We start from the raw sequence: 13,864 nt of genomic DNA, 5'->3' as shown, positions 1-13,864 counted from the left end.
CCTCTGAGGCCCAGGGAAGGGAGGCAATTTACTCAAAATCACCCAGCAAGTTGGGACGAGGTCCGGGCTACAGCCCTGAGCTCCTCCAGGCTCCCCTGCACCCACAGCTTAGCCAAACCCAGTTTTACACGTTCTCTAACTCTTACCCCTAGCCCTCAGGTTGGTTGCAACCCACACCCTAGGGTGGAACATAATTGTCTGCTGGATTTCATCTTTAAGGGAAGGAATTAAAAAACGGGAGTGGGAGAAGAAAGTCCTAAATTTCTTCAGCCCCTCCCTGGGGCCAGCAGTGGGGCGCAATCCTCCAACCGTGTTACCAAACTCAAGGGATTCGCCACCTGGGGTGCCCTATTCAGAAACGGGCCAGGGTTGTCATGAGGCCGTTTTATTTACTGGCAGCAAGGAAAACCAGCAGAGGGTCCGCAGCCAAAGCTCTGCCTCCCTGAACTACATGCTGATTTCTCTCTGTAGTCGGGTCCCTGTCAAACTTGTCCTGTTTAAGGCTGGTCTGCAAAATACTGTGCTACATTTTAACATCTACCAAGAATAACATTAAGTAAGAATGGCCCAGATCATGAGACTCTTGTCCTAACACTGGAGGCACTGACTCCGCTCTTAGGGACAACCAATTTCCTACCAGGCTGTTGTTGTATGTATTCACTGCGTGGACCTTGTTGGTGTGTTGGGACTTAATGTAACTCTCAAACGTGCCAGGTGCCGATCGCAGCTGCCCTGAAAGGTGTCTAGTCACGGACGAGGGGCATCCATATGTCACAGACTGGTGGAGCCGCTCGGTAGTTTGGGATCCGATCCCTCCTACCCCGTAGTCCCCTAACGCGCTTGAGCGAGTCTCCTGGCGTAATAAAACCGCACGGTGGTCCTCGCGCGTCCACTGTTGGAAGACACCACTGTGTCGACACGGTTCAGGACACAGGTGACTTGCGGGGTGCCCCTCTGCACACCCCTCCCTCTGTCAGCGTCTCTGCTCTGCTCCCGGTAGAGGAGAGCGGCGCCACGACCTTTTCCAGGTCCCTTTTACAGAAATGGAGATGCCGGGACCACGTGGCCCGCTCTCTCCCGATTTCTTTCTCTGCCCAAGGACACGCGGCACCAAATGCCAAGCGGAAAAACAGTGTTGCGTGGCACGGGTGCAGCGGCCGGGTTTGCATTTCTGCGGCAGCGGTTCGGATCCCAAGGCCGAAGGACGAACCCAGACCGGCGCCGAGGGCCCGCGGGACTGAGGCTCGGGCTTCGTGCGCCTGCGCGAGCCCGCCGCAGGCCGCCGACCGAGGCCCGAGGTGGGGGAGGTGCCTGCGGCGCCGTGCGCGTGCGCGGGCCTGCCGCAGGGCTGGAGGGGCGCGAGGCCGGGGGCGGATGGGCGGCGCTCGCACGCGCAGGCGTTAGGCTGCCCGCGCCCCCCGCCCGCCCTCCGGGCCCCGGTTGGCCGCCGCCGCCGCGCCCCGCCCCCTCCCTCGCAAGACGCCCGGACGGAACCGATCGCGGCTGGTTTGAGCTGGTGCGTCTCCATGACGACACGCGCGGCGCTATAAGTAGCGGAGCAGCGGCGCGTCGGGCTTTGTCAGTCCCCTCTGCCTCCGCCGCCGCCTCCCCTCTCCCGGTGCCACCTCGGGCCGGCAGTCCTCCGCGGGAGGGAGCGAGGCGGCGGGCCGGCGGCCGGGCGGGCGCTGACGGGGCGGTCGGCGGTCCTGTGCGCTCGGCGGCGTCTCCATGGGGTCGGCCTGAGGCTCCTCTGCGCTGCCAGGTGAGAGGGGCGCGAGCGGGCGGCGGGGCGGCGGGAGGGGGTCGGCCACGTGTCCCTGCGCGCCGGGCCGGAGGCCGCGGACCGACCCGCGCCCGGCGCTGCGAGGGGCACGTGGTCGCAGAGTCGCCCGCCAGCCCCTGACCTTGGTGAGCCGCTGCCTTCCTTCGGGGCGCCGGTTTCCCCCGGGACGGCGAGGGTTGGCCCCTGGCCCTCCCCGCGGCGCGGCCCGCCGGTCCCCGGGGCCCTCGTCTCGCCTGCCCGGCACCGTGACGTGGGGCTGCGGCTCAGCCGGAAGCCGTTGGGAAAGCCGGTGGTTCCTTTAACCGCTGCTTTTTTTAAAAGCCCACGTGGCAAGCCGGGTAGCAGGTGCAGCAGAGGCGGGACGAGCCCGTGCAGGTCTGGGGCTCCGGTCGCTCGCTCACGGTTACGGGGTCATGGGTACCCTCTGGCTTGCAGTCCCCGGCGCCTGTGCTAGGGTTTGTCCCCGTGCGGACAGAGCGAGGGCCGACACGGAGCCCGCAGGAGGCGCCGGCTGTGATGATAAAAGCTCGGCCGGCCCCGGCTTGGAACCGCCCGTTTCGGGAGACCTCGAGTGGCCTAGTGGCTAAGAGACGCCTGGCCTGGGTTCCCGGTCTAGGGACGGGGTTAGAGCCCACCCCGAGGTGTCCCGGAGAGACTGATGTTGCCTGAATGACTGGGGCAAGGGGTCGGGGGGGGGGGGGCGGTCCTTCTTAGAAATGACGGGAAGAGCAAACACCGTCGGCGTGATTCACCCCTGAAGTCGGGCGGAATTGAGTTCACTTGGGAGACGCTCTCAGTTCCCGTTTAAGTCGGCCCCGGCCCCGGCAGGCCACCAGCAGGCAGCGGGCGTTCACGGGAGGAAAGTGCTGTGCTGGGCTAATCGATCGACCCTTTTAAGGAACTTCCTGTGCAGAGCCCCGGAGGTCTTCCTGGGTGAACCGGCTCTGTTGCCGGTTATTCAAATGCGGCCTCGCTGCGACGGGAGGGGGAGCGCGCGGCGCCGGGCCGGGCGGGTCCAGGTGACCGGGGCGGCGTCCCGCGGCCGAAGGTTCCAGGCCTGGTCCCCTCCCAGTCCCGGCCGGCGCGCGCTCTCCCTTCCTCTTTTCCTTCCTCTCTAGCAGGGAAAAAAGAGAAGGTCCTCAGGGTGGGGATTAGAAAAAAGATACAGCGAAGCAAAGTACTTATTAGTGATGTATTTAAAAGAGCAACTTCCCAAGGTTAAGCCTGAGCATTGCCTTAAGGGTGTTTAACAAAGACCCCAGTGAATCCAGCTTGTCAGCGCTTCGCCTCCTGAGGGTTATTTATGTGGACAAAGTGGATCTGCTGGCCCTGGTCCACTGCCTCCCCTGGGGGTTGGGGGTGATTTAGGAGGATGCCAGTGCCCAAGAGTCACATTCGGTCAAGTCTCTCGAAGCAAGTTCTGCCCTGCACGGGCTGGGATTTGTGGCAGGCCCCTACCCTGGGTCTCTCACAGTGCCCCGTGCCAGAGCACCCTGGCCCGGAACCATTGCCCAGCCTTCGCCCGTGGGCTGCGGGCGCTGAAGCGGGCCGCACAGTGGAAAAGTACGCTGTGCCCAGCGGGGGTCAAGTGGGTTTAAATGAGATTAAGATAGCTGACGTTCACCCCGTTGCACTGGACCGAGGCCAAGGACAGTGCCTCGGATGTTACGAGCTTTTTCCTCCCTCGTGAGTCATTTACACTTGCTTATTTTTGTTACTCATGAAGTATGCCAAAAATCACTCTCACTTGACTATCGTTTGTAGCTAAGCAACTGTCGGCGTGTCTGTCGGGATTCCTAGAGTGGCTGTTCTGGGAGGCAGTGTAGTGCGAGAGTGCTGGCGTGTGATCAGACAGAGCAAGTATAAAACACTGTTGATTGGGAGGTGCGGCTTTTAAAGCTGCATGCCAGCATGGAAATAACATTAGCTCATAAAACTCTCAGGGGACTTACGAGCACGCAGTAAATTGAGAGCCCTAGACATTTCCATGAAGCCTGTTAATTATTAAAATCCTGTGTAATTTGGAGAGCTTATTGAGATGTGTGGAGCATGTACTATGTATGGAGTTTGCTGCTTTCAGAAGGATCCCAAGGTGTTGAATTGGGTGTTCTCAGGTGCGGTAGGGGCTGGTGGGATTCAGGTGACCTGCACCCAGGTGCGGTGGGTTCCCAAACCCTCAGGGCCAGCTGGGTGGGGCCTGAGCAGCCCTGCCTCGCAGGCGGGCGGGCGAGGGCCCGGCTTCTCCGTCCCGTGCCTCGCCCCTAAGGAGGACATCTGTGTTAGCAGGACAGTGCTGCTGCCGCTGCCACTGCGGCCAGAGAAGGCCCGTCCTCCGCGGGGCTGCTTTTGTGAAGAGCTGACAATACTTCCTTTAAATTCCACTGTACTTTTCCTTGTAAGTATTGGTGGCTGTTGCACGTGAATCTTTTTTTAAGGATTGCTAAGTATCGCTAAGGTTTCTGAGTGAATTTCTCCACCCTGTTTGTAGTTTGTGGAGTCTCAGACGAGTACCCAGACACCATGAACAGCTTTACTGATGAAGAGTTTGGCTGCCATTTCCTCGATGAAGGCTTCACTGCCAAGGACATCCTGGACCAAAAAATTAATGAAGTTTCTTCTTCCGTACGTGTATTGAGTTCGTGCTGGCAGGGCCGGGCATTGAGTGGGAAACCCCAGTGGGGTCTGAGGCAGGGCAGTGAGGCTGACGGGTCTTGTTCGGGAAGTTAGACTTAAACTGGCTGTGGGTCGCCAGGCAGCCATAGTGACACTCGTGGCCTTGCCTGGGCCGAGAGGAGTGGGCTCTGTTGAGGACAGTGGGAAGGAGAAAGGGGCCGAGGTTGGACAGTGCAGGGCGGCTGCTGAGTGAGCCCCTGTGGCCGCTCTGCCTGCAGGATGACAAGGACGCCTTCTACGTTGCGGACCTGGGGGACATCCTGAAGAAACACCTGAGGTGGCTGAAAGCTCTTCCTCGGGTCACCCCTTTTTACGCGGTCAAGTGCAATGACAGCAGAACCATAGTGAAGATCCTTGCTGCCATCGGGACGGGGTTTGACTGTGCCAGCAAGGTGAGCAGAAAGGGCTCTGGTCGCCGGGCGGGCCTCGGTTATGTTTCTTAGGCGGTGGGTGCTGGGGGGTGGGGGGGGGCGCCATCTACAACTCCCTGTGTTTCTCTGTCTTTCACGAATTGGCTACACATGTGCAGTGCGACACCTCTCTTTCAGATGGAAATACAGCTGGTGCAGAGTCTCGGGGTGCCTCCAGAGAGGATCATCTATGCAAATCCTTGTAAACAAGTGTCTCAGATTAAGTACGCTGCCAATAACGGAGTCCAGATGATGACTTTCGATAGTGAGGTCGAGCTGATGAAAATGGCCAGGGCGCATCCGAAGGCCAAGTGAGTCCCCCTCCGCTGGAGGCCGGGGGGTGGGGTGGGCGGGAGCTGGGTGTCGTCAGACTGAATTTCCCGTCTTCAGACTTGTCTGTGTGCTGGGCCAGAGGCAAAGTAGTGACCCCCTTGGTTAGCGAAGCCCTCTCGGACTGAAACAGGAGTTCTCTCTGTGTTTCAGCCGCTCCCGGGACCTTCTGTTCCATGAACTTGATGCATTCTCCCTGATTCTAGGTTGGTTTTGCGGATCGCCACGGATGACTCCAAAGCGGTGTGTCGTCTCAGTGTTAAATTCGGTGCCACTCTCAAGACGAGCAGGCTGCTCTTGGAGCGGGCGAAAGAGCTCAATGTCAACGTCATCGGTGTCAGGTGAGGTCCCGGTGTGGAGGTGGAGGCTCAGATAGTGTCAGACCGTGCAGGGTTCGCAGCACTTTGCATCTGTGAAGGAAGTGTCTTTGGAAATAATTGGACACAGTGTGTTCTCCTCCTTACCACTGCAGCTTCCACGTGGGCAGCGGCTGCAGCGACCCTGAGACCTTCGTGCAGGCCATCTCCGACGCCCGCTGCGTCTTCGACATGGGGGTGAGTGTGGGGAACCCCCCCCCACTGGGGGTGGCAGGGCTGGCAGGAGCCCGTCTCGGTTCCAGGGCCCGCCTGTCGGAGGCGTCGCCCCCACTGCAGAGGCCCGAACCTGCCTGCTGTGTTCGCTTCCCACGACTTGTGTGCATCTGGCTGGTGCATTAACTTAATTTTCTTGACTCCAGGCTGAGGTCGGTTTCAACATGTACCTGCTGGACATCGGTGGCGGCTTTCCTGGATCTGAGGATGTAAAGCTTAAATTCGAAGAGGTAATTCGTAGCATCACTATCGGAGTAGCTGTTTTAGCAGGGCCCGTAGTGGGGTAGTTCCAGACTCAAGTGTTTCAGTTGATGCCAGAAGGACTGTACCAACGTGAAAGTGAATGTCTCGGCATGATCTTTTGAGTGACTTGGGCTATTTAAAATGAGTTTAACATCCTTCGGTTTTCTAAACTAAAACACGGGTGGGTTTTCCCCTTGAGTCTCGGGAACAGCCGACCGGGCGGAGATGCGAGGCTGCTGTGACAGGCACCCGGCCCGCACTGTGGCAGGCCCGAGGCTGTCAGCAGGACGGCTCCCGGCAGAGCCAGTGCCCGCAGGTCGGTGGGGCTCGGTCCCGATGGCGGCGCTGGCACGGAGTGGCGCTTCGTTAGAATTTGTGTTTCCTCTCGTTGGAACACTGCCTAGTGTTAACTTCAGGAGCCTAGTCACTTCTGGAGTGAAGCCGTTCAAGGTTAATTTTGTTAAAATTACGTGAGGTTGACAGAATAGTTTCATTCTGTTGGCACGTGTTTTGCCAGATAAAAGTATTTTTGGGCACTTGGATGCCGCGGATAGTGGTCATAGGTTTGTTTTGTCCCATTTGGTGTAACTGGGCCCATAGCGTCTTAGAAAGGATAGACGGGGGGGGGGGGTGTCCAGGGAGGACTCGGGGGACGCCACGGGGCTGCCCGGGCTGGTTTTCAGGGAGGTGTCTGGTGTTGTGCTGTTGCCCGGTGGCGGGGCCCTCTGCGGGTGGTGTCACAGCGCTGTGCCGTCTCTCCGTGTGGTGCCCCCGGTGGCCGACTGCGCTGGTCTGTCTCTCGTAGATCACCAGTGTCATCAACCCGGCTCTGGACAAGTATTTCCCCCCCGACTCGGGGGTGACGGTCATCGCAGAGCCCGGCAGATACTATGTTGCGTCAGCGTTCACGCTCGCAGTTAACATCATCGCCAAAAAACTGGTGTTGAAGGAGCAAACGGGCTCTGACGGTAGGTGTGAGGGGCGGGGTCCCCGCACGCGCCCCGGGAGCTGGTGCGGAGGCGGGGACTGAGGCTGCTCTGCTTTGCAGACGAGGACGAGTCGAGCGAGAAGACCTTCATGTATTACGTGAACGACGGGGTGTACGGCTCCTTCAACTGCATCCTGTACGACCACGCGCACGTGAGGCCCGTCCTGCAGAAGGTGCTCCGGGCGGTCACTGCCTACCCTGCACATGACGAGGGGGTCGGGGGGCCGGGCAGGGCAGGGGTGACAGGTGCGTCTCCCCCTCCGACGCAGCGGCCCAAGCCCGACGAGAAGCACTACTGCTCCAGCATCTGGGGACCCACGTGCGACGGCCTGGACCGCATCGTGGAGCGCTGCGCCCTGCCCGAGATGCACGTGGGCGACTGGCTGCTCTTCGAGAACATGGGCGCCTACACCGTCGCCGCCGCCTCCACCTTCAACGGCTTCCAGCGGCCGCCCGTCCACGACGTGATGCCGGGGCCGGCCTGGTCAGTGGCGGCGCGCGGGGCCGGGCCTGATGGGAGCAGGGGCCTCCTCGGCGCCCTCCCTCCCGGGAGCAGGCCCGGGCCGCTCCCTGCACATTCTCCCCCCTCGGGCGCGCGGCAGCTCGTCCTGGGCTGATCCCCCGAGTCTGTCTCCACGCGTCTGACTCCTCAGGGGACCGGAGCGCCACCCCCACCCCCCCCCCCCCCAGGCTCGTCTCTCCCCGGTAACGCTTCTCGGGGGTCAGAGCGGCCCGGCCTCTGCGCTGTCACCACCCTCGGTCCTCAGCCTACCGGCTGCACTGTCCCCAGCTTTAATAAATGTGCTCCGAGATTTTTAAAAATAGGTATGTTCTCAGATTGATGCTTGTTCTTATTTTACTCTAATTGGAAGAAATTGTTTGGTTAAATACAGTGTTTCAGTTGTACTCCCCATATTAAGAATATACGCTCTAGAAAATGCAAGTGGATGGGGAGATGTCTCCCCCAGTGGCGATCGGTGTTTTGAGATCCCCTCACGGTGCCTGACACTGAGGGCTGGTGGAGGTGCCTCTGTGCAGCGAGGTGACCGTGTTTCCTCACGACCCAAGAGACGGCCGAGGAGCCGCACTGCTCCCCGGGGCCCAGGAGCCGGGGAGGGAGGGAGGGACATGGGCTCGGGAGGAGGCCCCTGGGGACCGTCCAGTGGGGGCGACCCCGGGTTTCTGAGCATGCCGCTTCTCTCTCTCTCTCTCGCAGGCAGCTGATGCAGCAGGTCCAGAACTGCGGCGCCCTGGCCGCCGCGGAGGAGCAGGACGTGAGCGCTCTGCCGGTGTCCTGCGCCTGGGAGAGCGGGATGGAGCTGCACCCGGCAGCCTGCGCCTCCGCTCGCATCAACGTGTAGATGCCGTTCGTGTAGCTGTTACCGCGAGGGTAGCTTGAATTACGGGATTGGAGGGGACCACGTAACTTAATTATTGCTAGTTCTGAAACGTCTTTGTAAGTAGGGTGGCACATGGAACGTGATGGGGGCTAGGAGTTGGGGTCACACTTACCTGTGTTCCTATGGAAACTATTTGATTACTTGTTTTATACAGATTTTTACTCGGTTTTCAGACTCTACTAAAGAGTGCCCCTCGGCCGCCACGCAAGCATTTGTAGCTTGTTTGTTGGCCTTAATGGGCCAGAAGCTCAGTGTTGTGACCTGTTTTTAAAATAAAGTACCTTGGAAATTAGGCACTGGGATATTTTTAGTGGGGCCATTCCACGTGGCTCGCCTTGCATGTATCTTTACGAGTGGGAATTAATGTCTTGACTTCCCCAAAGGCTGAGAAAACTGTCCCAGAGGACTGAGGAATCGACGGTGTGTTGTTTTTTGAAACCCTGTGGGCGTGCGTGCCCTTTTCCTGTTTGGCATTGTATTTCCATGCGTGACTCCTGTGTAAACTTGGCTCTGGGTGTCCCGAGGAAGAGACCTGGTCCCGTGCTGGTAGAGGGGAAAGGATGGATGAGAAGCCCAAGTCCCCTGCTGCCGACAGTGGCCAGTGTCTGCCGTGGTGGCTCAGCCCTCTCCCCATGTCCACAGAAGTGGCTGGACGCGGCCCAGAGCCCCTGTTAACACCCCGGCCCGCCTCGGCACAGCCAGGGCCCAGGGAAGGGGCGCCGGGCCCTCGGGGGCCTGCTGCCCGCAGGGACCGAGGCCGCTGCCTCCCCACCCGGCCCTCACTCCCAGGACGAGTTGCGTAGTTACAAGGTGGGAATGTAGTGCAGCGTTTGGCAGTTGTTTTAATAAATTCAGCAACAAATTACTGTCTGTGTAGATCTTTATCTTCTCTGACCCCCAGGGTGGGGACTCTGGTTTCCTGCGGGAGCAGCAGTGAGGGAGGCAGGCCACAGGCAAGCCAGGTGTCACTCGGAGACACAAGTGACTGAGCCACAGCACACTGACCAGCTTCTGAGAATCTCGTGTGTGTGTGTGTGTGTGTGTGTGTGTGTGTGTGGATGGTGCTGTGGCTCCACTCCGCCGGGCGTAAGGCAGCCCTGCCGCGGGTGACCGACCATCCCCAAAGGCCCAGAGGGGAGGGTCATCTTGGGCGTCATCTGGCTGACGGTGCAGTGCTGTGCCTTCCGGTCACCTCAGCCGGAGTGCTGGGCTCGTCACCAGTTCCGTTCTCCCTGGGGCCACAGGACGGCCTGCCCAGCACATTGATAGGAAGGCTGCCGTCAGCCACAGGGCCGAGGGGAGAAGAGCCGTAATCGGCAGTCTGCCCGGCTTCCTGTGAGTAAGCACCTCTGCTCGGGCTCCGCGGGATGTGACGCCCGCCCCAAGGCTCAGAATAAAGGAATTACGTTGTCCCCCACCACGGGAGTGAGACACCAAGTCTCAACCACAGCACACGAGACCTGGGGCTCGGTCACCCAGGGAGTGTCCTGCAGTGGACATGGCTGGGCCTGCCCCAGACACGGGGCTGGGGCCGCAAGCCTGGGACCTGCCCACAAACGTGGGTTCCCCCAGTGCCGATACCGCTCAGTTCCAGGCGGAAGTTCACTGTCACAGACCATAACACTAGGAGGCGAAACATCCACAGTCCCGTGCACTCAGGCAGCAAAGGAGTGGACAGGCCGCTCCTCCAGAGAGGGGCTGTGTCCCAGGTCCCTCCTCGGTCAGCCTTGTTGGTGCTCGTACGGAAGACACCCGAGCGTTGCACAGGCGTGCTTGCCAAGTGGCCGTGTCTCAGAGATCGTTAAGTGGGCACCTCACCTTGTGAGGCTGCTGGAATCAAGTGCCACAGACTGGGTGACGTCACAGAAACCAACTCACCGTTCTGGAGGCTGGGGGTCCGAGAGCAGGAGCCTGCCCGCGTGGCTTCTCCCTAGGCCTCTGTCCCTGGCTTTGTAGGCTGCTGCCTTCTCCCTGTCTTCTCCCTGCAGGGAGACCACGGGGCCCCACCCGACACCCTCATTTTAAACTAGTCACCTCTTCAAGGCTCTGCTTCCAGTCACTTTCGGAGGTTATGCGAGTTAGGGCTCCAACGTAAATTTGGCGAGACCACCGTCCAGCCCTACACTGCACTCACTCGGCTTCTGACGGGCATGGGAGGGGGAGAGGGAGATGCGGGAGAAAAAAAATGACATTAAAACCAAAACACTTGGTGGAACAATTCGCCCAGCCTCCTCCCTTGGCAAAAACCATGTCAATAGAGTGGGAAATTACCTTAAACGTGCTACAGAATTTCATTTTCTGCCTGCATTTCTAAATACTACGTACCCAGGAAATTTTGATAAGCTGCCTGCCTGCCTGCAAATGGTGTGTTTCTTTTTTAAAAAGCTGCACCCAATGGGAGGGAACTACACCCAAAGAAGAAACAAATGTGTTCAAGTTAGTGTGAGCCTGGAGGCAGAGCAGCCCGGTATCTCCCCCTTTCCTTACAAGGACCCCAGCCGTCCTGGCTTAGGACCCCCCCCCCTCCAGCCCCCCAGGACCCAAGGCAACTGCCAAAGGCTGAAGGGGGGTCCCCAGAGGCCCAACCCGGGAGAAAGGAAGGGTGCAGGGCAGAAAGGTGACCAGCGGCCGGTGGGAAAGCTGCCCCGGCTCAGCCTGTGCTCCGGATGCAGAAAGAGCATCCCCGAGGGTCTGCGAGCGCAGGCCCGCCTTCCCAGGGGCCGTGGTTCGAGCGCACACTGCGTATTCCCGAGAAGCCTAACGTGCAGCGGTCTCCAGGCACCCGCCCTCCTGGTCCGACAGAGCCCTTGTGACCTCTCGGAACGGATGCAGCTCGCCTGGAAGGCCCAGATAAAGCCCTGTGGGGAACACGCACCATCACTCACGACCGCCCTAAGGGGAGAGTCGGCAGACAAAAACGCGGTGGTTGATGGGCTCCTGAGCGCCCCCGCCCCGTCCCCCCGGGGCCTGCTCCCTCGGCCTTCCCTGGCCCCCAGCCTCCTTCCCGGCCCGCTCCCTCCCTCTCCGCAGATGGGAGAAGAAAGGAAACGGAGCCATCCATCCTCCCCCGCGGACGCAGCTGTGCGTCTGCCCCGGAAGCAGCCTTGGGGGGGGGGGGGGAATGACTCTTGTTTTTACGGGGGTGCTCCAAGGACGCACTATTTATCAGCGGTGTTTGCTTACTACGTGAGCACGGGGACTGAATTTAAATCGACTCCGCGGAGTTTGGATTTTATAGAATGAGATGCGTCATCATAACGTCATAGAACCCTGCTACGTATAAGAATAACTACACAGAAACAAGAGCCCTTTCTTGAGTTTACTGCATTACGAGTACTAGGCCTGAAATCTGTAAGCCCTCTATTTACATAAACCCCATTGTCTCCAAGCGTCTCAGAACTCAGAGCACTCAGGAAACTCAGCACTAACCTCCTTTATCCGCAGGGGACGCGTTCCAAGACCCCCAGGGTGTGCCCGAAGCCGCAGAGAGCACCTGGACCCCAGGGGCGGGTCGCGGCCTTAGTATATAGTTTCATTTCCCAGTTAGGTTCAGTGAGAGGCCAACAACAATGACTAATAACAAAAACAGAACAACTGCAACAGAATAAAAGTTGCGCGTGGCTTTGGGGCCGCTGTTCAGTAAAAGGAGGGTTACTGGCAGGCGAGCCCGGCGATACCGCGACCCCCTTCGGGTTTGCGGCTGGGCCTCCGCTGAGACTGAGCGTTTGCCCCGCCCACTGCGTCACTACGTAGTCTGACGTCAGAACCAGGTGTGCTGGCTCCTCCATGGCTTGTGAGACGTCAGAACACGCGGCAGCTGTTCCCAGCCCGGCCAATTTCGGCAGAAGGGTTTCTGCAGAAGTCATGAGGAGGCACGGTGCTCCTAAGTGGCGCTCCTAAGTGGCGCTGCAGCCACGGGGTGACGGGGGCGTCCGCCTTCCTTGTCGGTGCGGTAGGACCCTGCGCTCACGGAGGAAGGACCCACGCACACGGGGGAGACGGGATTCCATCCGCCGGCTGTTCTGCAGCAGGTCTGCTCGACTGCAGTTCCTCCGAGAAGAGTCTGCGGCCAGATCGGGTGGCGAAACTGCCCACAGCTGTTGCCCTCCTGCCGGACTTCTCACCACCTGCGCCATCCTCCCGTGCGCGGGGTGGGCGGGTGAGGGAGACACGCGTGAGGGGAGGGGCAGGTGCGGCTGCCGCCACTCGCCGTGGATAAGTGCACTGCACATAATACAGACATAAAAACGTGTAGACCCCTTCTTACTGCAGACACCCGTTCCCATCCCCGGGGGGCCGGCGTTTCCGCGGCTTACAGGTTGGGAAATTCTGTAAGGAGGACACAAAAATGGCAAGCCCCTGTTAAAATGGGCGAGTCCAATGTCTGGATTCCACCGTGAGAGTTTTTACAGGGGAAAAAAAAAGAGTTTAATGTAAAACTCTAAGTACTTTGAATGTTTGAGCCAAAAAGAGCCAAAGAGGAAATGACCTGTGTGTCCTGGAGACTCGGATCGGCGGGGTGTCCCACCCACGGCAGTGGGTGAGCCCTCGGGGAGATGCTCTGCAGGACCCAGGAGTATGCCCCTAAACTGATTTAACAATGCCCACCGTTTGTTTTAAATCTTGAGCGCAGTCAGCTCCTATCACGCTAAAACATGATCGAGTCTTCCAATGCCACGACAGAGGGCTGAGCCTGGGGGTGGGTGGGGGAGTGGCCAGAGTGGGGGGGTGACACCACCAGGCCCCTTGGTGGTCAGCCTGGCCCACCATGTCTGCACGGCCCCGGGCACCGCGGGAGCCGCCTCCTGAGCTGGGGGGCAGAGACAGCAAGGCGACTGAGCTCGAACCCAGCATGGCTGAGAAAACCTGGATCTGAGGCTTTATTCTTGGCCCAGCAAAAGGGAGCTGTGGAGACTGAAGGGACCGATAAAGAAAGGTTCCCTGGAGGCCCGTGGGCCGCCGTGGCGGGGAGACGCTATACTGCCCGCGTTACCTGAGTTATCAGGACTGACCGTGAGGTAGGCTGACACCTGGCGGCCTCAGCCGCAGCCAGCACAAGTGGAGGGCCCATCTCATCCTCCCCTCGGTCCTGGCAGGCCGGCGACGACCCACGTTTCACAGAGCAGGAAACGCGGATGGGGCCGCAGACGCGATCTCACAGAAGGGACCGGGCACGTTCCGGACGCTGGCGTTGGAGGAGCCGGTCTCACAGCCAGGAGCCCCTGCTGCGGGTCCGCAGCCCCGGCCCCTGCACCACCCTGCCCACCAAGTTCGTCATGTTAACAAGCCTGGCCTTCTACTGGGGGTAGTTTCACTGTGTCCTGTCGGAAGCCGACCCACAGCCGACTTAGGACACAGTGGGGCCGATTGAGACGCATCTGCACGGCAGAGGCGACTGTGGCCAGGTCTCCTGTCTGTCTCCTCCTGCATGCCTGTCCCTGCTAGCA

General features: G+C 59.7%; 2 protein-coding genes and 1 non-coding gene across 4 annotated transcripts; all 3 read left to right on the top strand.

Annotated features, from left to right (window-relative positions):
• The first annotated feature begins 729 nt into the window (after positions 1–729).
• Positions 730–4,135, top strand: LOC118501054 (transcription initiation factor TFIID subunit 4-like). The gene is made up of 2 exons (XM_036027852.1): positions 730–1,762; positions 4,070–4,135. The coding sequence occupies exons 1-2, from the start codon at positions 1,115–1,117 to the stop codon at positions 4,133–4,135; spliced, it is 714 nt and encodes a 237-aa protein (XP_035883745.1). The 5' UTR covers positions 730–1,114.
• On the top strand, positions 3,211–3,341 carry LOC114501172. The gene has a single exon (XR_003684933.1). It is a non-coding gene; the product is annotated as a small nucleolar RNA SNORA42/SNORA80 family (small nucleolar RNA).
• ODC1 (ornithine decarboxylase 1) lies at positions 4,075–9,282 on the top strand. 2 transcript variants are annotated; one of them, XM_028517235.2, is made up of 11 exons: positions 4,075–4,178; positions 4,272–4,405; positions 4,675–4,848; positions 5,005–5,177; positions 5,403–5,537; positions 5,669–5,750; positions 5,933–6,016; positions 6,835–6,997; positions 7,078–7,190; positions 7,287–7,501; positions 8,234–9,282. In XM_028517235.2, the coding sequence occupies exons 2-11, from the start codon at positions 4,304–4,306 to the stop codon at positions 8,376–8,378; spliced, it is 1,386 nt and encodes a 461-aa protein (XP_028373036.1). In that variant the 5' UTR covers positions 4,075–4,178; positions 4,272–4,303; the 3' UTR covers positions 8,379–9,282. The 2 variants fall into 2 exon arrangements, with proteins under 2 accessions (XP_028373036.1, XP_035883546.1); XM_036027653.1 differs by having other exon boundaries at positions 4,116–4,178; positions 4,279–4,405.
• Positions 9,283–13,864: the final 4,582 nt, after the last annotated feature.

Source organism: Phyllostomus discolor, chromosome 6 (genome assembly GCF_004126475.2).
Source record: "Phyllostomus discolor isolate MPI-MPIP mPhyDis1 chromosome 6, mPhyDis1.pri.v3, whole genome shotgun sequence".
NCBI lineage: Eukaryota > Metazoa > Chordata > Mammalia > Chiroptera > Phyllostomidae > Phyllostomus > Phyllostomus discolor.
Note: the sequence above shows the minus strand (reverse complement) of the source record. Positions and strands in the feature narration are given on the sequence as shown.